This window comes from Ovis aries, chromosome 2 (assembly GCF_016772045.2).
Source record: "Ovis aries strain OAR_USU_Benz2616 breed Rambouillet chromosome 2, ARS-UI_Ramb_v3.0, whole genome shotgun sequence".
NCBI lineage: Eukaryota > Metazoa > Chordata > Mammalia > Artiodactyla > Bovidae > Ovis > Ovis aries.
In genome coordinates, this window is record NC_056055.1 from 199,991,709 (window position 1) to 200,016,881 (window position 25,173).

Here is a 25,173-nt window from a genome sequence, read left to right on the forward strand (position 1 = left end):
TTTCTTTTTTGCTGTTCAGATTGAAGGATTTCCATTATTCTACCTTCTAGATCACTTAGGCATCACCTAGTCTGCTGTTAATTTCCTCTAGTTGTTTTTCATTTGTCATATTCAGTTCTGATTCTTTTTCATATTTGCTAGTTCTTTGTTAAAACTGGCACTGTGCTAATCAATTCTTTCCTCTAATTCAGTTAGCATTCTTATTACTAATGCTCAAACTCTAATTCTGAGTTTGTCTTCTTTGTGCCAGATCCCAGGGCTGCTGCTGCTACTGCTAAGTCACTTCAGTCGTGTCCGACTCTGTGCGACCCCATAGACGGCAGCCCAACCAGGCTCCCCCGTCCCTGGGATTCTCCAGGCAAGAACACTGGAGTGGGTCGCCATTTCCTTTTCCAATGCATGAAAGTGAAAAATGAAGTCACTCAGTCGTGTACGACTCTTCACGACCCCATGGACTGCAGCCTACCAGACTCCTCCGCCCATGGGATTTTCCAGGCAACAGTATTGGAGTGGGGTGCCATTGCCTTCTCCGGAATAGCTAGTATACTTCAGAGTTAAATAAAAAGAACATTTAAAGGTGAACTTCTAATTATAATTAACTCACTTTCCAGTATCTCAATTAAGGCTCATAAAAATAAACTTATTAGACGCCTAAATTAATGCAAAAATGGAAAAACATCATAAGGAAATAGAGATACTTTATAATCCTCTACTTATACCTTTATTACCAAGGAATTTGATATTCGTATTAAAAGTTTTGACTGCCCAAATAGACAAAGATTTTCTTTTTGTTCCTTTTAAATTTTATTTTTAATTGGAGGATAATTACTTCCCTTTTGAAACTTCCTCCCGCCTCACTCCCCATCCCACCCCTCTTAAGTTGTCAAAGAGCACTGGCTTTGGGTTCCCTGCTTCTGCTGCTGCTAAGTCGCTTCAGTCGTGTCCGACCTGCATCATACAGCAAATTCCCACTGGCTATCTATTTTACATATGGTAATATATGTTTCAGGGCTACTCTCTCAAAACATCCTACCCCCTCCTTCCCCCACTGTGTGCACAGACCTGTCGTTTTGTCTGTGTCTCCTTTGCTGCCCTGAAAATAGGTTCATCAGTACCATCTTTCTAAATTCCATATATATGCATTAATATATGATATCTGTCTTTCTCTTTCTGACTTACATCACTCTGTATAATAGGCTCTAGGTTCACCCACCTCATCAGAACTGATTCAAATGTGTTCTTTTTATAGCTGAGTAATATTCCCTTGTGTATATGCACCACAACTTTATCTATTCATCTGCTGATGGAGATCTATATTGCTTCCATGTCCTGGCTATTGTAAACGGTGCTGCAATGAACATTGGGGTACACTGTCTTTTTTGATTATGATTTCCTCAGGGTATGTGCCCAGTAGCAGGACTGCAGGGTCATATGGTAGTTTTATCCCTAGTTTTTAAAGGAATTTCCATACTGTTCTCCATAGTAGCTGTATCAATTTGCATTCCTGTCAACAGTGCAAGAGGATTCCCTTTTCTCCACACCCTTTCTAGTATTTACTCTTGAGTTTTTGATGATGGCCATTCTGCCTTTTTGTCTTTTATTCTTTTCTACATTCTGCCTTTGTTCCTTACTATAGTCTAGTTCTGGTGGCTCAGAGGTTAAAGTGTCTACCTGGGATGCAGGAGACCCGGGTTCCATCCCTGGGTCGGGAAGATCCCCTGGAGAAGGAAATGGCAACCCACTCCAGTACTCTTGCCTGGAGAATCCCATAGAGGGAGGAGCCTGGTAGGCTACAGTCCATGGGGTCACAAAGAGTCGGACACAACTTCACTTTCACTTTCACAGTCTAGTTCAGCAGGATAATTTTGACATTATATGATTTTGTTTTACTGATTTTTAAAATTAATTCTGTATAAAAGATGTGACTGTTGAATCAGGGAATGATACCCTAATTAATGGGATTCCATGGTTGCTCAGACAGTAAAGAATCTGCCTGCAATGCAGGAGACCCAGGTTCAATCCCTAGGTCAGGAAGATCCCCTGGAAAAGGGAATGGCTACACACTGCAGTACTCCTGCCTGGAGAATTCCAAGGACAGAGGAGCCTGGTAGCTATAGTCCTTGGGGTTGCAAAAGAGTTGGACATGACTCAGTGACCAAATAACAACTCTAATTAATACCATATTAACCAACTAGTTTCTATATTGGTCTGCTTTAAAATATTTTATTTAATTTGACAGAGTACAGTAACCTGCAGCTTACAGTCAATGAGTAGTTTCTGACAGTCATTTATAATGGTTAGACTTGTGCTCTGAATAAGGTCTGTATTTTATTGATTAGATTTGTTGTTTAAAGACAGCTTTGACATATGAAATTCCACTTTTGTATGTATACAATTAACATCATTAAAATTATAATAATTAAGAGTTTTAAAAATGACTTACACTTTTAAAAACAATACATTTAAATTCTTTCAAGGAGTATTTCTGCTTTTCTGTATTTTAAGTCAACAAGATTTTTGGTACACCAGGGAAAATTTGCTTAGGAAGAATAAAGGTTAATGTTGCAGATGTCACTATTTTAATATTAGACTCCTTAAATAAATTTTAGGATAAGATTGTCTCCTATTGATTTAACGTTTGTAGATTAATATTTCTATAATACAAGTGCATTATAAAAAATGATAATTTTCCACACAGTAAAACTTGTACAATGAAGTATTTCTACAAATACTTCATATAGTTGTATAGTTTTAGAAAACTATAGAGTTGGACTTTCTGTTCCTGAATGGGGCACCATTTTCTATTGAGTGCCATCAAATCACATAAAAAAGAATACTGAGTATGAGATACACAGAACATTCAACCATGAAAGATAGAACAGGATGTACAAAACTATACAAAACCCCTGTGTTCCAGTTTTGATTCTGCAGTTTAATTGAATTTTCTCTTTTCCCTTTATCTCTAACAAAAGAGAAATTGTTGAGTTTTTTTCTGCTCCTCAACTCAGGCTTCGTATGATTCTGTAGTTCTAAATTAAAAATAAAACTTGCCAGGGACTTTCCCGGTGGTCTAGTGGTTAAGATTCTGTGCTTCCAATGCGGGGGTATGAGTTTGATCCCTGGTCAGGGAACTAAGATCCTATGTGTGGCACAGCGAAAGAATAAAAGTACATAAGTAAATAAAAATAAAACATGCCAAACCTCATTGATTCTGAGATAAACATCTTTTCATATTTCAAAAACCCTGCATTAGGATACACAGCTTTCTTCTTTCATAGTGATATATAAAATGATAATGCATGATATCTCAGATTTGAGGACATCTAATTACAGTTGTTGTGAGATGTGGGCTTTGGAGTAAGCTAGTTAACTACAACAGTTCATAACTCTTCAACTCTTACCAAGTCCTGAAACCTTAACTTTGCAGTACCAAAATCTTCCCTAGGCTGTATCCCACGTGATAACCAGAATTACTATAAGCCTTAACAAGATGGATTAAGTAAAAACAGAATCAAGTCAGTGATTTTGTTCCCCTTTAGCCTGTGATATAGTAGAGCAAAGATCTATGTCAAAATAGAAAGGGTAAAGTTCCTCTTAGCAGCATTTCTCTAGTCATGCAACAGGCAGGTTTCTGACTCCAGTTTTATGCTTATGTGCACAAAGAAAGGTATGTATTTATACCTCTGTTTTGATTTATATTCAACATTTATATAATTTTATATAATAGAGTAAGATAACATTTTCTCTGCACAGTTTCTGCATTTCTTAGTCACACATATAAGAAAATATAGAAAAGGATACACTCTTAAACTAGAAGAATAAAACTTTAAATCAAGAATATTTAACATTTATATTCTTTAGAAATTTCTCCTTTCTGAATACCACTCTATCCTCTATTGGAATTATTCAACAAGTACAACTTTAATCATTTGTATGTGTATATATATACACATATATACACCCACACACACATATATATAATGTGTATGTATATAATATATAATCTGCAACTGATTATCTAATATGGCATAGCTATTTTAAGAGAGGTATATCTGGAGAAAGTATCAACACTGTAAGTTTGTTTTAGATGATTTTGATCCTATGATGAACTTCCTATAAATAACATTTACTAACTAACACTTTAGGCTTTGGCATTAGGTCAAAATGATGGTTTTAATTCATGTTTGCAGTGCAGTAGCAACAGCAATGAAGAAATGAAGTAAAGGCGAGAGGGGATATGAAAGACTCCTTAAAGTAGGCTGAGTTCCAACCTATGGGATGGGTCAGAAGCAAAAATATGAGTGTGAAATAGCTAACCTCCATCATTTTATTGTAAAGAATATACTGCAAGCAAGAGTCATACTTCCATCATAACAGTTCATCAGTTTGGGTTCTTTACTAGACATATAGTCACATTTCCCAAAAGTGAAGAACCTAGGTCACATGGGAAGAAGCAGGATAAGGCAGTTGAAATATACTAAATATATAAAGGGATCTAACTACATTACCACTCTTGGCCTGGATCTAATTTAAGATGCATGAGCACAATTCCCAAACTGGAAGAGTAGATCATTATAATAACTACTTTCATTTCCCCGTAAATGTTACATGTCACTAATGTAATAAAATTCTGAATATATGGACTATCTAGGCAAATTACAGAGAGTAGATTAGAAGTTAACAGGGACTGGGGAGAGAGAAGAGCAGAAAGTTATTGCTTAATGGGTACAGAGTTTCTATTTGGCGTGATGACAAAGTTTGGAACTAGATACTGATGACTATGATTGCATAGCAATGTGGATATAATTAATGCCACTTAGTTGTACATTTAAAAATGAAAGATCTTAAGTCATATATATTTTACTCTACAGTAAATGAAAACTTTTGACCATGTCTGGTTTATAACTTCTTCAAAACTAACAGAAGTGAAGTGAAGTGAAAGTTGCTCAGTCATGTCCAACTCTTTGTGACCCTGTGGACTGCAGCCTGCCAGGCTCTTTTGTTCATGGAATTCTCCAAGCAAGAATACTAGAGTGGGTAGCTATTTCCTTCTCTAGAGGATCTTCCCAACCCAGGGATTAAACTCAGACCTCCTGTATTGCAGGTGGATTCTTTATCATCTGAGCCATCAGGGAAGCCCTTTTCATCATCCTAAATAGAAACTCTGTACTGATTAAGCATTAACTTTCTATTCTTCTCTCTCCCCAAAACTAACAGAAATTATAGCCAACTTAGAACTGTATTTCCTTCATATGAAAGAATTCATTAGTCCTGTACTTCAGATCACAAATGAGATATAAATATCCAAAGCTGTTTCTTTTCAGAAAAGAATTTGGAAACTGTGAAATATGACTTAAGAACAACAACAAAAAAAATCAAAACAAGCTTCTTACTTTAATTGGTTCAGGTTGCATCACTGGTGCAGGCATAGCAATGGCACTTGAAGCATAAACCTGGTGATATGTTGCTTGAACTCCATGATCAGAATAAGGCTAAAATTAAAAAAAAAATATTGCTTTTAATTAATTAAAATATTTATTCAGTATTACAATTTTCTAGGCATTTTGCTACATAACGGAGAAACACAGATGAGAAACACATTCTCTATCTTTAATTATAGACTGGTCTGGGACAGACTAATCAAAATGTATGACATTTTTCATAGAGATGTATGGGGGAAAACAAAGTCCCATGAATAGGGATGCATGGGGAAAAGAAAACAATTAATGTAGCTTTAGAAAGCTGGGGAGGTGGTCAGGGGATGTTTTCTAGTGGAGTTTATGCTAGAATTTGAAAAATTAAGGAATGAGGTAGGAATAGTATATGAAAAGGTAGAGGCAACTAAGAATACCTATCTATGTATGTTGTTTGGTATGGCTGGAAGGAAGAATATACACTGACTGATAGCTGAAAGGTGAGGCAGTAGAGTAATAGACAGGAAAGAGATCATGTAAAAGCAGATTAATGGCTTGTCCAACAGATGGTGGCACCATTCACTGATATATGGAATAAAAGAAAAGAAAGTTTGACGTTGATGTAACTGTGTGGAGGTTAGAAAGAAGTTAAGTTTGTAACACATAAAATCTGAGGCATTTGTAGGACTTTTATTACAGATATATAGTCACTCAAAAGCTGGATGGCTCTAAAGAAGCACTAACAAAAATGTGAACTAAATGTTAATTAAAATTAAGATAGTCAGAAGGTACAAACTTCCAGTTACAGCTAAGTAAGTACTAGGGCTGTAATGTACAACATGATAAATATAATTAACATTGCTGGATGTTATATAGGAAAGTTGTCAAGAGAATAAATCCTAAGACTTCTCATCACATACAATTTTTTTCCTATTTCTTTAATTTTCTATGTGATGATGGGTATTCACCAAGCTTGTTGTGATAATCCTTTAATGATATGTATGAATCAAATCATTATGCTGTATATCTTAAGCTTACACACCACTGTATGTCAATTATATCTCAATAAAACTGAAAGAAAAATTTCCAGTAGCCATGTTAGAAAAGTAAAAAAAAAAAAAGTAAAATTAATTTCCAGTAACAGATTTTATTTAAACATATGAAAATATATCAGTGTACTCAACATAAAGCCAGATAAATTTTACATTCATTTTCACACTATGTCATTAAAACTTGGTGTGTATTTTGCACTTACAACACACCTCAGTTCTGACTAGCCACATTTCAACAGCTGCATGTGGTACTGGCTGTTGTTGTACTGAACAGTGCAGGTCTAAAATTTAGAAGTGAGGCTGGGGCTAGAGACATGAGTGTGGATGATAACATCAGAGTATGTAGGGTGAAAGAATGAATGAAGAATCAAAAAAGAAATCATGGGGAGAAAAAGATCAGCCTACGTAGGAAAGTAAGAGGAGGTAAAAGGATTGGCAGAAGAGAGCAGTATCATGGAAGGCAAAGGTAGGAAGAATTTCAAGGAGTATATCCAATGTTGCTGAGAGGTCAAGTAAGACTGAAAAGAAAAGGAAAATATTTGGCAATTAGGGAGTCACTAAGGATCTTTATCCAAGGCAGCTTCAGCAGAAAGGTAATGAAGCAGACTTTAGCAGGTAAGGGAAGAACAGGTAGTGAGGCAGTGGAAATATTAAATGTAGATTACTTTTTTTAAGGGCTCCCCAGGTGGCTCTTCACATCAGTGGTAAAGAGTCTGCCTGTCAATGTAGACAACACAGAAGACCTGGATTCAATCCCTGGGTCAGGATGATCCCTTGGAGGAGGAAATGGCAGCCCACCCCAGTATTCTTGCCTAGAAAATCCCATGGACAGAGGAGGCTGGCAGGCTACAGTCCACAGGGTTGCAAAGAGTTGGACACAACTGAGCACACATTTTTCAAGCTTGGCTTTGAAAGGTAGAAGAGCATAAGGGCATTGATGGGGGCGTGTCACAATATAGTTTTTAACTGTCTCCTACCAGGTGTTAGGCACTATAGCAAGAACCTTGTATACAAGGTTCTCATCTCATCTTTGCATGAATCCTGCAAAATAGATTTTCCTAATGTCTTTATTGGCTCAGAGGTTAAAGCGTCTGCCTCCAATGAGGGAGACCCAGGTTCGATCCCTGGGTTGGGAAGATACCCTGGAGAAGGAAATGGTAACCCACTCCAGTATTCTTGCTTGGAGAATCCCATGGACGGAGAAGCCTGATAGGCTACAGTCCATGGGGTCGCAAAGAGTCGGACACGACTAAGCGGTAAGGTGAGGTGAGGTGAGATATTATGAAACCAACACTGTGAAGAGTTAAGTAATGACTCAAAGTAACATACTAGTAAATACTAGGTAAAGCTCTGAACCAATGGAGAGAAAATGTCTTAAAATACATGAGAAAAGAAGGAATGAGGTGGAATGAGGAATGAGGTCCCTGAGGAATAGGGAAGTTACAGTATCAAGAGTAAAGAGTAGAAATAACCTTGAACAAGACAGGTTACTCAACAAATGTAAGAAGCTAAGGATGAGTTATGAGTCGGGTAAGTTTGTATGTTGGGGACTGGAAGCTGAGCTGGTTTCCACAAAATGGTTTCTATTTATTCTGTTAAGTAGAAGGCACTATATTCTAAGAGTAAAGGGGGAAATAGTCATTGAAATAAGTGAGAAATAATTTTAATTTATTTTTATATTTTAGAAGAGCTAACTATCAACTCATAACAACAAGCCCTGTGTTTTCTAATTTTAGAGGAAAAAACACTTAAAATATAAACCAACCCATTCAATTAATTTATATATTAGACATGTATCTTTTGCCAGAAATAATATTAAAATAAAAATATACTTAAAACATTCTGTATTGAAGTATCATAAAAATTAATGGCACAAGTTATAAGTTAACATGTAATATTTCCAGAAATATCTTATTTTATTCCACTAAACAGTGAAACATAACTTGGTAAGTTATCTGATGTCAACATTAAGACTATGGTTCAGTGCCGAAAATAGATAATGGCTAAAAGGTGAAGTCGCTCAGTCGTGTCCGACTCTTTGCAACCCCGTGGACTGTAGCCTACCAGGCTCCTCTGTCCATGGGATTCTCCAGGCAAGAATACTGGAGTGGGTTGCCATTTCCTTCTCCAGGGGATCTTCCTGACCCAGGGATTGAACCCAGGTCTCCCATATGGAGGCAGATGCTTTAACCTCCAAAAACATAATGTAAAAGCATTCTTAACTCACTGCCACCCTCCTTGAAAATCAGAAAAAAACAAAAAGAACAAAAGATAGATTTTTAAAATGTCATCATCAAGTAAACATGGATGTGCTCATGAATCCCAAATAACAAGGTAGTTCAGTTTAGTCACTCAGTCGTGTCCAGCTCTTTGTGATCCCATGAACCGCAGGACGCCAGGCCTCCCTATCTATCACCAACTGCCGGAGGCTACCCAAACCCATGTCCGAGGAGTTGGTAATGCCATCGAACCATCTCATCCTCTGTCGTTCCCTTCTCCTGCCCTCAATCATTCCCAGCATCAGGGTCTTTTCAAATGAGTCAGCTCTTTGCATCAGGTGGCCAAAGGACTGAAGTTTCAGCTTCAACATCAGTCCTTCCAATGAACACCCAGGACTGATCTCCTTTACAATGGACTGGTTGGATCTCCTTGCAGTCCAAGGGACTCTTAGCAGTCTTCTCCAACATCATGGTTCAAAAGCATCAATTCTTCGGTGCTCAGCTTTCTTTATAGTCCAACTCTCACATCCATACATGACTACTGGAGAAACCATAGGCTTGACTAGACGGACCTTTGTTGACTAAGTAATGTCTCTGCTTTTTAATATGCTGTCTAGGTTGGTCATAACTTTCCTTCCAAGGAGTAAGTGTCTTTTAATTTCATGGCTGCAGTCATCATCTGCAATGATTTTGGAGCCCCCCAAAATTAAGTCAGTCACTATTTCCCCATCTATTTCCCAAGAAGTCATGGGACTGGATGCTATGATCTTAGAATGTTGAGTTTTAAGCCAACTTTCACTCTCCACTTTCATCAAGAGGCTCTTTAGTTCTTTACTTTCTGCCATAAGGGTGGTGTCATCTCCATATCTGAGGTTATTGATATTTCTCCTGGCAATCTTGAGTCCAGCTTGTGCTTCCTCCAGTGCAGCGTTTCTCATGATGTACTCTGCATAGAAGTTAAATAAGCAGGGTGACAATACACAGCCTTGACAATTCCTATTTGGAACCAGTCTGTTGTTCCATGTCTAGTTCTAACTTGCTTCCTGACCTGCATACAGATTTCTCAAGAGGCAGGTCAGGTGGCCTGGTATTCCCATCTCCTTCAGAACTTTCCAGTTTATTGTGATCCACACAGTCAAAGGCTTTGGCATAGTCAATAAAGCAGAAACAGTTTTTTTGAAACTCTCTTGCTTTCTCGATGATCCAGAGGATGTTGGCAATTTGATCTCTGGTTCCTCTGCCTTTTCTAAAACCAGCTTGAACATCTGGAAGTTCACGGTTCATGTATTGCTGAAGCCTGGCTTGGAGAATCTTGAGCATTACTTTACTAGCGTGTGAGACAAGTACAACTGTGCAGTAATTTGAGCATTTTTTGGCATTGACTTTCTTTGGGATTGGAAAGAAAACTGACCTTTTCCAGTCCTGTGGCCACTGCTGAGTTTTCCAAATTTGCTGGCATATTGAATGTAGCACTTTCACAGCATCGTCTTTCAAGATTTGAAATAGCTCAACTGGAATTCCATCACCTCCACTAGCTTTGTTTGTAGTGCAGAATGCCTGCCAAATGCTATGCAATTTGCACCAATATAAGGGAGGATTCTGAAGCCTGAGGAAGGTTATAGATTTCCCTGAAAGGCCTATTTCTCAAGTGTAGGGGTGTGTTAGACCAAGGCAGAAGCAGGAAAGATCTCCTACAGAGAAGGAGAAATCATACTTTCACTATTTTGTGGTCTACTACTTTGCAGTATAGCTGAGGAACATTGCTGGAGATGAAGCAGGGTGAGAGTGTAAAGTGAAGTAACACTTACTACACCTTCATACAGAAAATCTCTGAAAAAAAAAAAAAGACTTTGCCAGGAGCCAAATGAACTCCAGAACGCTAAAAATTCAGGGAAGAACATCTCAAGCAGGCAACAAAACAGAGTTGGTGGTAGGATGTTTGAGTCAACAGATTGCTTCTCCCACCTGTATTTCAGCAAAAAGCTGGTCTCATTTAAAGATAAGATGAGAAGGAAAAGGAAGCAACCTTAGGACTCTTCTCATCCTCTCCAACTCTATCAAGGGAAAAGCAAAAAGGGGGGAAAAAGAAAAAGATGAGAAATCATCCCAGAAAATAGTAGAAAAATTCAGATAAATAAAATTTCTTTGATCTTAAAGAAGTTATAATAACATGATCGCTAAAAAAGAGCCTCAAAAAGACATTTTAAGCCAAAAGACAACATTTACAGGCAACGATGTAAGCAAAGTGGCAGTTTGGGATAAAAAGAAGATTAAAAAACAGCAATGAAAGCTTCATTATTCATAAGAAAAAGTAGACTAAAAACAATGAAAAATATTCATGATTGTCTCAAAAAAGCATATAAAACATTAACAATTACTATGATAAAAGAAATTATCTCAGAGATGATGGATATGAAAGATAAAAAGAGATCTCAACATATGCATAAATGGTATTCCTGAAGAAATAAAAGAACTGGAATACAAAAAAGTTTTTTCAAAGTTCAAACAGGAAAAAAGAAGTCCTGAAATAAAAACTAGTCTGAGAATCAAAGGAGCAAACTGTATCCCAGGAAGAATATTTTAAAGAGTGACAAATTTCAAGACATATTCTGGTAAAGTGAGTTCAAGTTAAGACACATTTTTTAGACATGCAGGAAGAAAAAGCAAATTACGTATAAGAGAGAAAGTCAGGCTGGCTTCAAACTTTTTTATAACTATACTCAACACCAGAAAAGAGTAAATTAGAAGTTATAAGAGAAAAAAGCATTGTTATGGGCTGTATTGTGTTCTCTGAAGACTTATGTGTTGAAGTCCTAACCATTATGTCAGAGACTGACCTTATTTGGAGAGAGGGTCTTTACAGAGGTGAGCAAATTGAAGTATGGTCATTAGGGTGGAACCTAATCCAAAATGACTGGTATCTTTATAAAATTGGGAAACTTGGACACAGAGACAGGAAAGACAATGTGAAGACACAAGGAAAGGATGGTCATTGATAAGCCAAGAAGAAAGGCCTGGACTAGAGCCTTCCCTCAAAGCCCTCAGATGAAACCAACTCTGCCAACACCTTGATTTTGGACTTCTAGACTCCAGAACTATGAGACAATAAATTTCTCTTTTTAAGCCATCTAGTTCATTTTACTTTGTTCAGGCAGCCTTAGCAAAGTTATACAAGTATGATCCAGCTGTTTTATAGTTAGTCTTAACTTCTTCCAGATTTATAGACAACAAATACGTTGAACACACAAGCATGTAAGAACTCAAGGGAGTACAGCACATGTAAGCTTTCTTTAACAGAGTGCTTGCAGACTGTAATAACTGGAGGGTGACATGAAGAATGGAGAAATCATAGTAAAAGTATTGATAATAAACATTTAAGATTCCAAATTGTGGAAGCCGCTATTTCAGAAAAATTGTTATAAACTTTAGTAATAATAATAATAAATACACTCAAATTGGGAGGTCATTATTTATTTCCCAGTCTTTCACAACATACTTAAAATATGCCATGTACAGTTCCTGGTACATAGACGATGAGGTTATTAGTAATGGTTTGCAAATATAAACACTCGGAAGATAATATTTACAGTTTTTAGTTATAAATTTGATTTATATCTTTGAAGGAAGAATTTTAAAGATTTTTTTCCTTCTTTAGTTTTTATATACTTTTAACTGACAGTGTTAGTAATAAGACAGGCAAACCAGAAGAAAGAGAAGCCCTTATCTTACTCTTTCAAGGGGACTGAGTCAGGGATAGTCTAGTAAACAGCTGAGTTGAGCAATGATTCAGAAATAGTGAAGAAGTCTAAGATGACATACTTAGATATAAAAAAGGGGAAGAGATGTGAATAAATCAAAGAAAACATAAGATGTTCAACTTCAATGAGGGTCTTGAACAAATATTTTTAGAAAAGGAAAAGAAATAAATGTTAAAATGAAGTGGTTATGGATATATTACTTTGAGACTAACACATACCTCTGGAACTGAAGCTTCCATCAGAGACATTGGAGGAGGAACACATCCACCATCTTGTGCAATTTCCACTGGTTGATAAATGACCTCAGAAGGTTGTAGGTACAAGAATGGAGCAGAAGAGGCAGGAGACTAAATTACAAAATCATGTTTCTAATTAAAATCGGATTAGTTATTTCAATTAAACCAAATGACTTAACCAATACATGAGAGATATACTGGTTTCACATTTTCCTAAAGTTGTTTCTAGGGACAACACAGAATTATCTTAAAAACAAACTAGGAACTCTAGGTTGCTATAAACTCCAATTATGTAGATATTATTAAATCACTTATTTATCACTTATAAGTACTAAAAAGTTCTTAGCAATTTAGAAGCTCATAAATAACGACAATCATTAAGATAACTATTAAAGGTTGTAATAATATAATCTATGGTATTTAAATTGGCTTACTTTCACATGCTAGCAAAGTAATACTCAAAATTCTCCAACAGGCTCAACAGTGGGTGAACCGAGAACTTCCAGATATTTAAGTTGGATTTAGAAAAGGCAGAGGAACCAGAGATCAAATTGCTAACATCTGTTGGATCATCGAAAAAGCAAGAGAGTTCCAGAAAAACTGTTTCTGCTTTATTGACTATGCCAAAGCCTTTGATTGTGTGGATCACAATAAACTGTGGGAAATTCCGAAGGACATGGGAATACCAGACCACCTGACCTGCCTCTTGAGAAACCTGTATGCAGGTCAGGAAGCAACAGTTAGAAATGGACATGGAACAACAGACTGGTTCAAAATTGGGAAAGGAGTACATCAAGGCTGTATATTGTCACCCTGTTTATCTAACATATGCAGAGAAAATCATGCAAAATGCTGGGCTGGAAGAAGCACAAGCTGGAATCAAGATTGCCAACAACCTCAGATATGCAGATGACACCCCCCTATGGCAGAAAGCAAAGAGGAACGAAAGAGCCTCCTGGTGAAGGTAAAAGAGGAGGGTGAAAAAGTTGGCTCAAAACTCAACATTCAGAAAACAAAGATCATGGCATCTGGTCTCATTCAGTTCAGTTCAGTTGCTCAGTCATGTCTGACTCTCTGCGACCACATGAACTGCAGCGCGCCAGGCCTCCCTGTCATCACCAACTCCCGGAGTTTACTCAGACTCATGTCCATCGAGTCGGTGATGCCATCTAGCCATCTCATCCTCTGTCGTCCCCTTCTCCTGCCCCCAATCCCTCCCAGCATCAGAATCTTTTCCAATGAGTCAACTCTTCACATGAGGTGGCCAAAGTACTGGAGTTTCAGCTTTAGCATCATTCCTTCCAAAGAAATCCCAGGGCTGATCTCCTTCAGAATGGACTGGTTGGATCTCCTTGCAGTCCAAGGGACTCTCAAGAGTCTTCTCCAACACCACAGTTCAAAAGTATCAATTCTTCGGTGCTCACCTTTCTTCACAGTCCAACTCTCACATCCATACATGACCACAGGAAAAACCATAGCCTTGACTAGACGGACCTTAGTCAGCAAAGTAATGTCTCTGCTTTTCAATATGCTATCTAGGTTGGTCATAACTTTTCTTCCAAGGAGTAAGCGTCTTTTATTTCCATGGCTGCAGTCACCATCTGCAGTGATTTTGGAGCCCAAAGAATAAAGTCTGACACTGGTCCCATTACTTCATCGCAAATAGATGGGGAAAACAATGGAAACAGTGTCAGACTGTATTTTCTTGGGGTACAAAATCACTGTGAATGGTGACTGCAGCCATGAAATTAAGACACTTGCTCCTTGGAAGAAAAGCTATGACCAACCCAGACAGCATATTAAAAAGCAGAGACTTTACTTTGCCAACAGAGCTCCCTCTAGTCAAAGCTATGGTTTTTCTAGTAGTCATGTATGGATGAGAGTTGGACCATAAAGGCTGAGCACTGAAGAACTGATGCTTTTGAACTGTGGTGCGTTTCTCATGATGTATTCTGCATTTAAGTTAAATAAGCAGGGTGACAATATATAGCCTTGATGTACTCCTTTTCCTATTTGGAACCAGTCTGTTGTTCCATGTCCAGTTCTAACTGTAGCTTCCTGACCTGGATATAGGTTTCTCAAGAGGCAGGTCAGGTGGTCTGGTATTCCCATCTCTTTCAGAATTTTCCACAGTTTATTGTGATCCACACAGTCAAAGGCTTTGGCATAGTTAGCGAAGCAGAAATAGATGTTTTTCTGGAACTCTCTTGCTTTTTCGATGATCCAGCGGATGTTAGCAATTTGATCTTTGGTTCCTCTGCCTTTTCTAAAATCAGCTTGAACATCTGGAAGTTCATGGTTCACGTATTGCTGAAGCCTGGCTTGGAGAATTTTGAGCATTACTTTACCAGCGTGTGAAGAAGCACAAGCTGGAATCAAGATTGCCGGGAGAAATATCAATAACCTCATATATGCAGATGATACCACCCTTATGGCAGAAAGTGAAGAGGAACTAGAAAGCCTCTTGATGAAAGTGAAAGTGGAGAACGAAAAAGTTGGCTTAAAGCTCAACATTCTGAAAACGAAGATCATGGCATCTGGTCCCATCACTTCATGGGAAATAGATGGGGAAACAGTGGAAACAGTGTCAGACTTTATTTTTTTGGGCTCCAAAATCACTGCAGATGGTGACTGCAGACATGAAATTAAAAGACGCTTACTCCTTGGAAGAAAAGTTATGACCAACCTAGATAGCATATTCAAAAGCCGAGACATTACTTTGCCAACAAAGGTCTGTCTAGTCAAGGCTATGGTTTTTCCAGTAGTCATGTATGGATGTGAGAGTTGGACTGTGAAGAAACCTGAGCGCCAAAGAATTGATGCTTTTGAACTGTGGTGTTGGAGAAGACTCTTGAGAGTCCCTTGGACTGCAAGGAGATCCAACCAGTCCATTCTGAAGGAGACCAGCCCTGGGATTTCTTTGGAAGGATGATGCTAAAGCTGAAACTCCAGTACTTTGGCCACCTCATGCGAAGAGTTGACTCATTGGAAAAGACTCTGATGCTGGGAGGGATTGGGGGCAGGAGGAGAAGGGGACAACAGAGGATCAGATGGCTGGATAGCATCACTGATTCGATGGACATGAGTCTGAGTGAACTCTGGGAGTTGGTGATGGACGGGGAGGCCTGGCGTGCTGCGATTCATGGTGTCGCCAAGAGTCGGACACAACTGAGCAACTGAACTGAACTGAACTGACCTGTGGTGCTGGAGAACTCTTGAGAGTCCCTTGGACTGCAAGGAAATCAAATCAGTCAATCATAAAGGAAATCAATCCTGAATATTCACTGGAGGGACTGATTCTGAAGCTGAAGCTCTACTCCTCTGGCCATCTGATGGGAAGAGCTGACTCACTGGAAAAGACCTTGATGCCAGGAAAGATTGAAGGGAGGAGCAGAATGGAATGAGAGAAGATGAGATGGTTGGATGGTATCACCGACTCAATGGGAATGAGTCTGAGCAAGCTCTGGGAAATGGTGAAGGACAGGGAATCCTGGTGTGCTGCAGTCCACAGAGTTTCAAAGACTAGGACATGACTGAGAGACTGAACAACAACAAATGTCTCTGTTCAGCTTTCTGACTTCCCATGAAGTGGGACTTGTCAAACCAACTTTCTGGTGGTATACCATTTGCTATCAAAGATGAGAGATGGAACATTTATTTAGAAACATAAATAAAACTGAAGCAAAATATGAAGTGAAGCTAGAAAAATGCTAAGTTTTCTAATATTAATAACATAGCACTTATTTATAAAATACTTTTACTTACATGGTCTCATTTGATCTTTACAAAAGTCATGTGAGAAAACTTTCCAAGGTATGGTATCATTAGTTCCATTTGCAAATGAAAAAGCTGAGAAATATAGTGATTAAATGAATTGCCAAATCAGTTAATAAATCAGTATCACAGTTAATAAATACTAGAGGAAGGTCTCAAATCTAGTCTTCCTGACTTAAATATTCATGTAGTCCTCACAAAAACAGTGAAAAAAGTTAAAAGTTAGTATTTACCTGAGGAACATTCCACTGCCATTGACCTGGTAGACACTGTGCAGGGGCCTAAAACGAAAAAACAAAACAAAAACAAAAACAAAAAAAGCCCACTAGATTGTAAACAAGGGTTAAAACTGAATATCTACCTGCAAAAGTATGAAGTTGAACCCCTATACTTCAAACCATATACAAAAATTAACCCAACATGGGTAAGAGATAGAAATGTAAGAGCTAAAACTACAAAACTCTTAGAAGAAAATATAGATGTAAATCTTTGTGACTTTGAACCAGGCAATTAAAAAAATATGACATCAAAAGCACAGGAAACAATAAGAGAAAAAAAGATAAACTGGATTTCACTAACATGAAAAACTTTTGTGGTACAAAAGACACCATCAAGGAGGTAAAAATAAACCACAAGACTAGAAGAAATATTTATAAATTATATAGCTGATAAGGAACTTGGATCTAAGCAAAGAACCCATACAGCTCAATAATAAAAGGCAAGTAACCCAATATAAGGGCTTCCCTTGTGGCTCAGCTGGTAAGGAATCTGAGTGCAACGCACGGGACCTGGGTTTGATTCCTCGGTTGGGAAGATCCCCTGGAGAAAGGAAAGGCTACCCACTCCAGTATTCTGGCCTGGAGAATTCCAAGGAGGTTGCAAAGAGTCCGATCCGACTGAGTGACTTTCACTTAAGAATCACTTAACCCAATATAAAAATTGGTTAATGATATGAACAGACATTATTGCAAAGCAAATACACAAAAACCATCAATAAGCATCTAAAAGATATTCAACATCATTTGCCTTGTAATCCTCTTCATAGATCAAAGCCTTGTTGTAGTGAAGGGACTTGAGTAACTCAATGAAACTATGAGCCATGCTGGGCAGGGCCACCCAAGACGGATGGGTCACAGAGAAGAGTTCTGACCAAACGGGATCCACTGGAGGAGGGAATGACAAACCACTCCAATATTCTTGCTGTGAGAACCCCATGAGCAGTATGAAAAGGCAAAAAGATATACCACCAGAAAATGAGTCCCCCATGTCTGTAGGTGTCCAATGTGGTACTAGGGAAGAGCAGAGAGATAGCTCCAGAAGAAAGAAAAGGCTGGGCCAAAGCAGAAATGACACCCAGTTGTGGATGTGTCTGGTGGTGAAAAGAGAGTCCGATGCTGTTAAAACAATGTCACATAGAAACTTCTGGAATGTCAGATCCATGAATCAAGGTAAACTAGACATGGTCAAGCAGGAGATGGCAAAAGTGAACATTGACATTTTAGGAATCAGTGAACTAAAATAGATGGGAATGGGCGAATTTGATTCAGATGACCATTGTATCTACTGCTGTGGGCAAGAATCCCTTAGAAGAAATGGAATAGCCCTCATAGCCAACAAGAGAGTCTGAAATGCACTACTTGGGTACAATCTCAAAAAGGACAGAATAATCTTAGTCTGTATCCAAGGCAAACCATTGAACCTCACAGTGCCTGAACCATTGATGCTAAGGAAGCTGAAGTTGACTGGTCTGATGAAGACCTCCAAGACCTTCTAGAATTAACAGAAAAAAAAAAGTCTTTTCATCATAGGAGATTGGAATACAAAAGTAGGAAGTCAAGAGATACCAGGAGTAAGTAATAGGCAAGTTAGGCCTTGGAGTACAAAATGAAGCAGGGCAAAGACTAACAGTTTTATCAAGAAAACACACTGGGCATAGCAAATACCCCTTTCTAACAACACAAGAGACAACTTTCCATATGGACATTACCAGATGATCACTGAAATCAGACTGATTATACTCTTTGCAGCCAAAGATGGAGAAGCTCTATACAGTCAGCAAAAAAACAAGACCAGCAACAGACTATGGCTCAGATTATCAGCTCCTTACTGCAAAATTCAGGCTTAAATTGAAAAAAGTAGGGAAAACCACTAGGCCATTCAGGTATGACCTAAATCAAATGTTTTATGATTATATAGTGGAGGTGATGAATAGATGAAAGGGATCAGATATGGCAGATAGAGTGCCTGAAGACCTATGGTCAAGGTTTCTAACACTGTATAGGTGGTGGTGACCAAAACCATCCCAAAGAAAAAGAAATGCAAGAAGGCAAAGTGGTGGTCTGATGAGGCTTTTCAAATAGCTGAGGAAAGAAGAGAAGTGAAAAGCAAGCAAGGAAGGAAGGGAAAGATAAACCAAACTGAATGCAGAGTTCCAGAGAATAACAAGGAGAGATAAGAAGGACTTCTTCCATGAACAATGTGAAGAAGTAGAGGGAAACAATAGACTAGGAAAGACTAGAGATTTCTTCAAGAAAACCGGAGATATCTAGGGAACATTTCATGTAAAGGTAGGGACAACAAAGGATAGAAATGTTAAGGACCTAACAGAAGCAGAACAGATTAAGAGGTGGCAAGAATACACAGAACTATACAAAAAAAGGTTTTCATGACCAGGATAACCATGATAGTGTGGTCACTCACCTACAGCCAGACATTCTAGAGTGTGAAGTCAAGTGGGCCTTATGAAGCATTACTACAAACAAAGCTAGCAGAGGTAATGGAATTCTAGCTGAGCTATTTAAACTCCTAAGATGATGCTGTTAAAGTACTGTGCTCAATGTGTCAGCAAATTTGGAAAACTCAGCAGCAGCCACAGGGTTGGAAAATGTCAATTTTTATTCCACTCCCAAAGCAGCACAATGCCAAAGAATGTTCAAACTACCATACAACTGCACTCATTTCACATGCTAGTGTGAAAAATCCTTCAAGCTAGGCTTCTGCACTATGTGAACTGAGAATTTCCAAATGTACAAGCTGGGTTTAGAAACGGCAGAGGAACCAGAAATCAAATTGTCAAAATTTGCTGGATCATGGAGAAAAGAAGTGAATTTCAGAAAAACATCTTATGCTTCATTGACTATGCTAAAGCCTTTGACTGTGTGGAACACAACAAACTGTGGAAAATTCTTAAAGACATGGGAATACCAGACCACCTTACCTGTCTCCTGAGAAATCTGTATGTGGGTCAAGAAGCAACAGTTAGAACTGGACATGGAACAATGGACTGGTTCAAAGTTGGGAAAGGAGTGCAATAAGGCTGTATATTGTCACAATGATCATTTAAACTCATATGCAAAGTACACCATGCAAAATGCCAGGTTGGATGAATTACAGGCTGAAATTAAGACTGCTGGGAGAAATATCAACAACCTCATATATACAGATGATACCACTCTAATGGCAGAAAGTGAAGAGGAACTAAAGAGCCTTGTGATAGAGGATGAGAGGAGAGAAAAAAACTGGCTTAAAATTCAACAATCAAAGAGCTAAGATCATGGCATCTGGTGCTATTCAGTTCAGTTCAACTCAGTTCAGTCGCTCAGTCATGTCCGACTCTCTGCGACCCTATGAATCACAGCACGCCAGGCCTCCCTGTCCATCACCAACTTCCAGAGTTTACTCAGACTCATGTCCATCAAGTCGGTGATGCCATCCAGCCACCTCATCCTCTGTCGTCCCCTTCTCCTCCTGCCCCCCAATCCCTCCCGGCATCAGAATCTCTTCCAATGAGTCAACTCTTCACATGAGGTGGCCAAAGTATTGGAGTTTCATCTTTTAGCATCAGTCCTTCCAATGAACACCCAGGACTGATCTCCTTCAGAATGGACTGGTTGGATCTCCCTGCAGTCCAAGGGACTCTCAAGAGTCTTCTCCAACACCACAGTTCAAAAGCATCAATTCTTCGGTGCTCAGCTTTCTTCACAGTCCAACTCTCACATCCATATATGACCACTGGAAAACCATAGCCTTAACTAGACGGACCTTTGTTGGCAAAGTAATGTCTCTGCTTTTGAATATGCTATCTAGGTTGGTCATAACTTTTCTTCCAAGGAGTAAGCATCTTTTAATTTCATGTCTGCAGTCACCATCTGCACTGATTTTGGAGCCCCCCAAAATAAAGTCTGACACTGTTTCCACTGTTTCCCCATCTATTTCCCATGAAATGATGGGACCGGATGCCATGATCTTTGTTTTCTGAATGTTGAGCTTTAAGCCAACTTTTTCACTCTTCTCTTTCACTTTCATCAAGAGGCTTTTGAGTTCTTCTTCACTTTCTGCCGTAAGGGTGGTGTCATCTGCATACCTGAGGTTATTGATATTTCTCCTGGCAATCTTGATTCCAGCTTGTGCTTCTTCCAGCCCAGCATTTCTCATGATGTACTCTGCATATAAGTTAAATAAGCAGGGTGACAATACACAGCCTTGATGTACTCCTTTTCCTATTTGGAACCAGTCTGTTGTTCCATGTCCAGTTCTAACTGTTGCTTCCTGACCTGGATATAGGTTTCTCAAGAGGCAGGTCAGGTGGTCTGGTATGCCCATCTGTTTCAGAATTTTCCACAGTTGATTGTGATCCACATAGTCAAAGGCTTTGGCATAGTCAATAAAGCAGAAATAGATGTTTTTCTGAAACTCTCTTGCTTTTTTGATGATCCAGTGGATGTTGGCAATTTGACCTCTGGCTCCTCCGCCTTTTCTAAAACCAGCTTGAATCTGGAAGTTCACAGTTCACGTATTGCTGAAGCTACTTCATGGCTAATAGAGGGGGGAAAAGTGGAAACACTTACAGATTTTAGTTTCTTGGGCTTCAAAATCACTGTGAATGGTGACTGTAGCCATGAAATTAAGACACTTGCCCCTTGGAAGAAAAGCTATGACAAACCTAGAGAGCATATGTAAAAGTAAAGACATCACTTTACCAATAAAGTTCTGTATAGTCAAAGCTATGGTTTTTCCAGTAGTTGTGTATGGATGTGAGAACTGGGAGATAAAGAATGCTGAGCACCAAAGAATTGATGCTTTCGGATTGTGGTGTTGGGCACACAATTTTGAGAGTCACTTGGACTGCAAGGAGATCAAACCAGCCAATCCTAAAGGAAATCAACCCTGAATATTCGTAGGAAGGACTGATGCTGAAGCTGAAGCTGCAATACTTTGACCACCTGATGCAAAGAGCTGACTCATTAGAAAAGACCCTGATGCTGGGAAAGATTGAAGGCAAAAGGAGAAGAGAGTGGCAGAGGATGAGATAGATAGCATCACTGACTCAATGGACACATGTTTTTGAGCAAACTCTGGGAGATGGTGAAGGACAGGGAAGCATGGCATGCTGCAGTTCATAGGGAAGCAGAGAGTTAGACATTCCTTAGTGACTGAACAGCAACAACAATGGAAATCAAAACCACACTGTGATATGACTTCACATACACTAGTATGGCTATAGTAAAAAATGTAAGTAATAAGTGTGTGCAAAGATGTGGAGAAACCCTCATAAACTGCTGGTGGGACTGTAAAATGGTGCAGACTTTTGGAAAGTATGACACATCCTTAAAAGGTTAAATATAGAGATACCATTTGATTTAGCAATTCCACTCCTAGATACAAGAGCTAGCAGAAACAAAAACATAAGTCCACAAAAAATCTGTACACAAATGTTCGTAACAGCATTATTTGTAAGAGTAAAGGTGGAAACAACCCGAAAGTCCATCAACAAATGAACAGATAAACAAAATGTGGTACTATAGGCATATAATGTCCAAAAATAGGCAAATCTATAAAGACAGGAAGTATTGATATATTACTGGTTGCCTAGGACAGGGAGGAGGGGGTAAGAGGAATGACTACTAATGGATAAAGCTCCCCGCCCCCACCCCGTGGTATGGTAGCAACTGTAAATTTAGTAAAAACTACTCTGTTGTAGAGGCTTCCCAGGTGGCGCCAGAGGTAAGCCTGCTGATCCAGGAGACACAGAGATGTGGGTTTGATCTCTGAGTCAGGAAGATCCCCTGGAGAAGGGCATGGCAACTCACTCACTCCAGTATTCTTGCCTGGAGAATCCCATGGACAGAGGAACCTGGTGGGCTAGCTATAGTCCATAGGATTGCAAAGAGTCAGATGTAAGAAGCAACTTAGCACACATTCTGTTGTACTCGTTGAAAAGGTGAATTGTATATGGTATATGAATATCTAAATAAAGCTTTATTTAAATAAAAAAGAGAGTCAAGTTATTTAAGGTACTTATTGTAAGATGACAACAGTAAAGACAGTCTTTTTAACTCATTTGTATTATTCTTAAATAATAAATGTTTTAGCTTATTTTCTACCTTTAATAAATTTTTTAAAATTATTAAAGTAAAAAAGACAGAAAATAAGATTCCATGAATCTACTATTGAAATGGTTAATTTGCAGTAGACGACATCAACTGCTAATGGATGACATCAATATGATAACCAAGTGAGGTCTGTGTTCTTTATAGCATGTTTAAAAAGGCAAGATCATCTCTTAAGAAAATATTTTAATAAAAATCTGAAATAACATGATTAATGTGCAGATTTGTTAAATAAAATCACTATCTACTTCTGAAGTGAAATATACAAGAGATAAATACTGACTGAACCAGTCATTATCTGATTTGACTAACAAAAACTGATAAAGCTATCAATCTCAGAATTTGTAAAAAGAGCAAGGGAAGAGATTATCAAAGTGGCAGTTTTAAAGGGAGAATGATGATGAATAAATATATAACTGGAAAGAAATATGCAAAGTGAAATTATTGCTTACATTGCAAAATATTATTATACAAATTAGTATAAAAATCTTGCCCAAGTATATCTAGGTAATATACTTCCAGTTTTGTAATTTGTGTCAAGTGGAAAATCAGAGCCAAAGTATAAAACTAAACTGTATTAGAAACATTACAGAATACATCTATGTCATGCATGTACATATGTAATCAATTAATGGAGGAGGAGCTGGACTCCACAAAGTGCAAGCAGAAAGCAACTTCAATATTTCTTATCTCTGGCACTTTACAAAGCACTTTGTTAAAACTAGTGTTTACCAGTGGTGAGAGGGAAGGGGGAGGGAAAAAGAAGGTTGGGGTTAAAAGGTACAAGCTATTATGTATAAAATAAATAAACTGTAAGGATGTGGCAACCCACTCCAGTATTCTTGCCTGGAAAATCCCATGGACAGACGAGCCTGGAGGGCCCCAGTCTGTGGGGTCAGACATGACTGAGCGACTAACACAACACAAGGATATACAGGGTCTGCATGCAGGTTAAGTTGCTTTAGTTGTGTCCAACTCTATGACCCTATGGACTGTAGCCTGCCAAAATCCTCTGTTCATGGGGTTCTCCAGGCAAGAATACTGGAGTGGGTTGCCATTTCCTCCTCTAAGGGATCTTCTCGACCCAAGGATCAAACCCACATCTCTTAACTCTCTTGCACTGGCAGTCAGGTTCCTTACCACCAGTGCCACCTGAGAAGCCCACACAGGGAATACAGACACTTAAAAAATAATTTATTTTTGGTTGTGCTGGGTCTTTGTTGCTATGCTCGGACTTTCTCTAGTTGAGGGAGTGGGGGGCTACTCTCTAGTTGGGGTGCATGGGCTTCTCACTGAGGTGGCTTCTCTTGTTCCGGAGCAAAGGCTCTGAGTGTATGGGCTTCAGCGGCATGTGGGCTCAGCAGTTGCGGCTTCCCGGCTCTAGAGCACAGACTCAATAGCTGTAATGCATAGGCTTAGTTGCTCCACGGCATGTGAGAACTTCCCGCATGAGGGACTGAACCCGTGTCTCTTGCACTGGCAGGTGAGCTCTCCACCACTGAGTCACCAGGGAAGTCCTGGCCAATATTTTATAGTAACTATAAAGGGAGTAAAATCTATAAAAATTTTGAATCACTATGATGTACACCTGAAGCTAGTGTACATCAACTATACTTCAATAAAAAACAAAATTTTCAAAGGGTAAACAGACAAATAAAAAACCTTGTGTTGAGCTGGTTTTGCTAGCCTCCAGATAAAAATCAGGAAAAATTATTTTTTGGCATGTTAACAGATTCCAAATGCTGACTCTCTTGTCAGGTACTTTTTTCTTTGGTGATGTCCTTGCTGAGAACTTCTGACTACAATTTTAGACCTAGATTCTAGGGGTCTACTTCACATAGATTTTTTCTCTCTTGGGGTCACTTTATACTTTTTTGGAAAGATTTTCTTTTGTGAGGTTCTTATCTTGCTCTTGGGAAACAAACTTTGCTTGCTATGAGACGTTCAGCATGTTCCCCTGTAGCCTTCTTTTCTGGCTCTGCTTCCATAGTCCACATCACCTACAGGAAGGCATGGCCACCCATTCCAGTATTCTTGCCCAGAGAATCCCCGTGGATAGAGGAGCCTGGCAGGCTATAGTCCATAGCATCAGAAAGAGTTGGACATGACTGAAGTGACTTAGCAAGCATGCATGCACAGGTCTAAAAGATTCTATCTCACAATTTCAGGGGACAAATATTAAACTCTCTACTCATTTTCTAAAGTCCTCTTCACTTGGTTGAGAATGGGAAATGCCATAGCACTCTAAAACTCTCTTGTTAAAAAAGCCTCATTACCAGTCTTCTTTATTAACCTCATCCTCAAGATGCAGTTAATAATGAGCACATCCTC

The 25,173-nt window shown here is 38.8% G+C and overlaps 1 protein-coding gene across 4 annotated transcripts in view; it reads right to left on the reverse strand.

Annotated features, from left to right (window-relative positions):
- The window catches only part of BOLL (boule homolog, RNA binding protein), a 63,200-nt gene that overhangs the window by 10,306 nt on the left and 27,721 nt on the right, over positions 1-25,173 (reverse strand). For 2 of the 4 annotated variants that reach the window (XM_060410157.1, XM_004004798.5), the window contains 3 exons: positions 16,687-16,734; positions 12,662-12,790; positions 5,394-5,492 (listed from right to left, as the gene is read on the reverse strand). In XM_060410157.1, the coding sequence (XP_060266140.1) occupies positions 5,394-5,492; positions 12,662-12,790; positions 16,687-16,734 (276 nt within the window). The remainder of the gene's footprint in view (positions 1-5,393; positions 5,493-12,661; positions 12,791-16,686; positions 16,735-25,173) is intronic. The other 2 variants (XM_060410158.1, XM_060410156.1) reach the window with 1 other exon arrangement.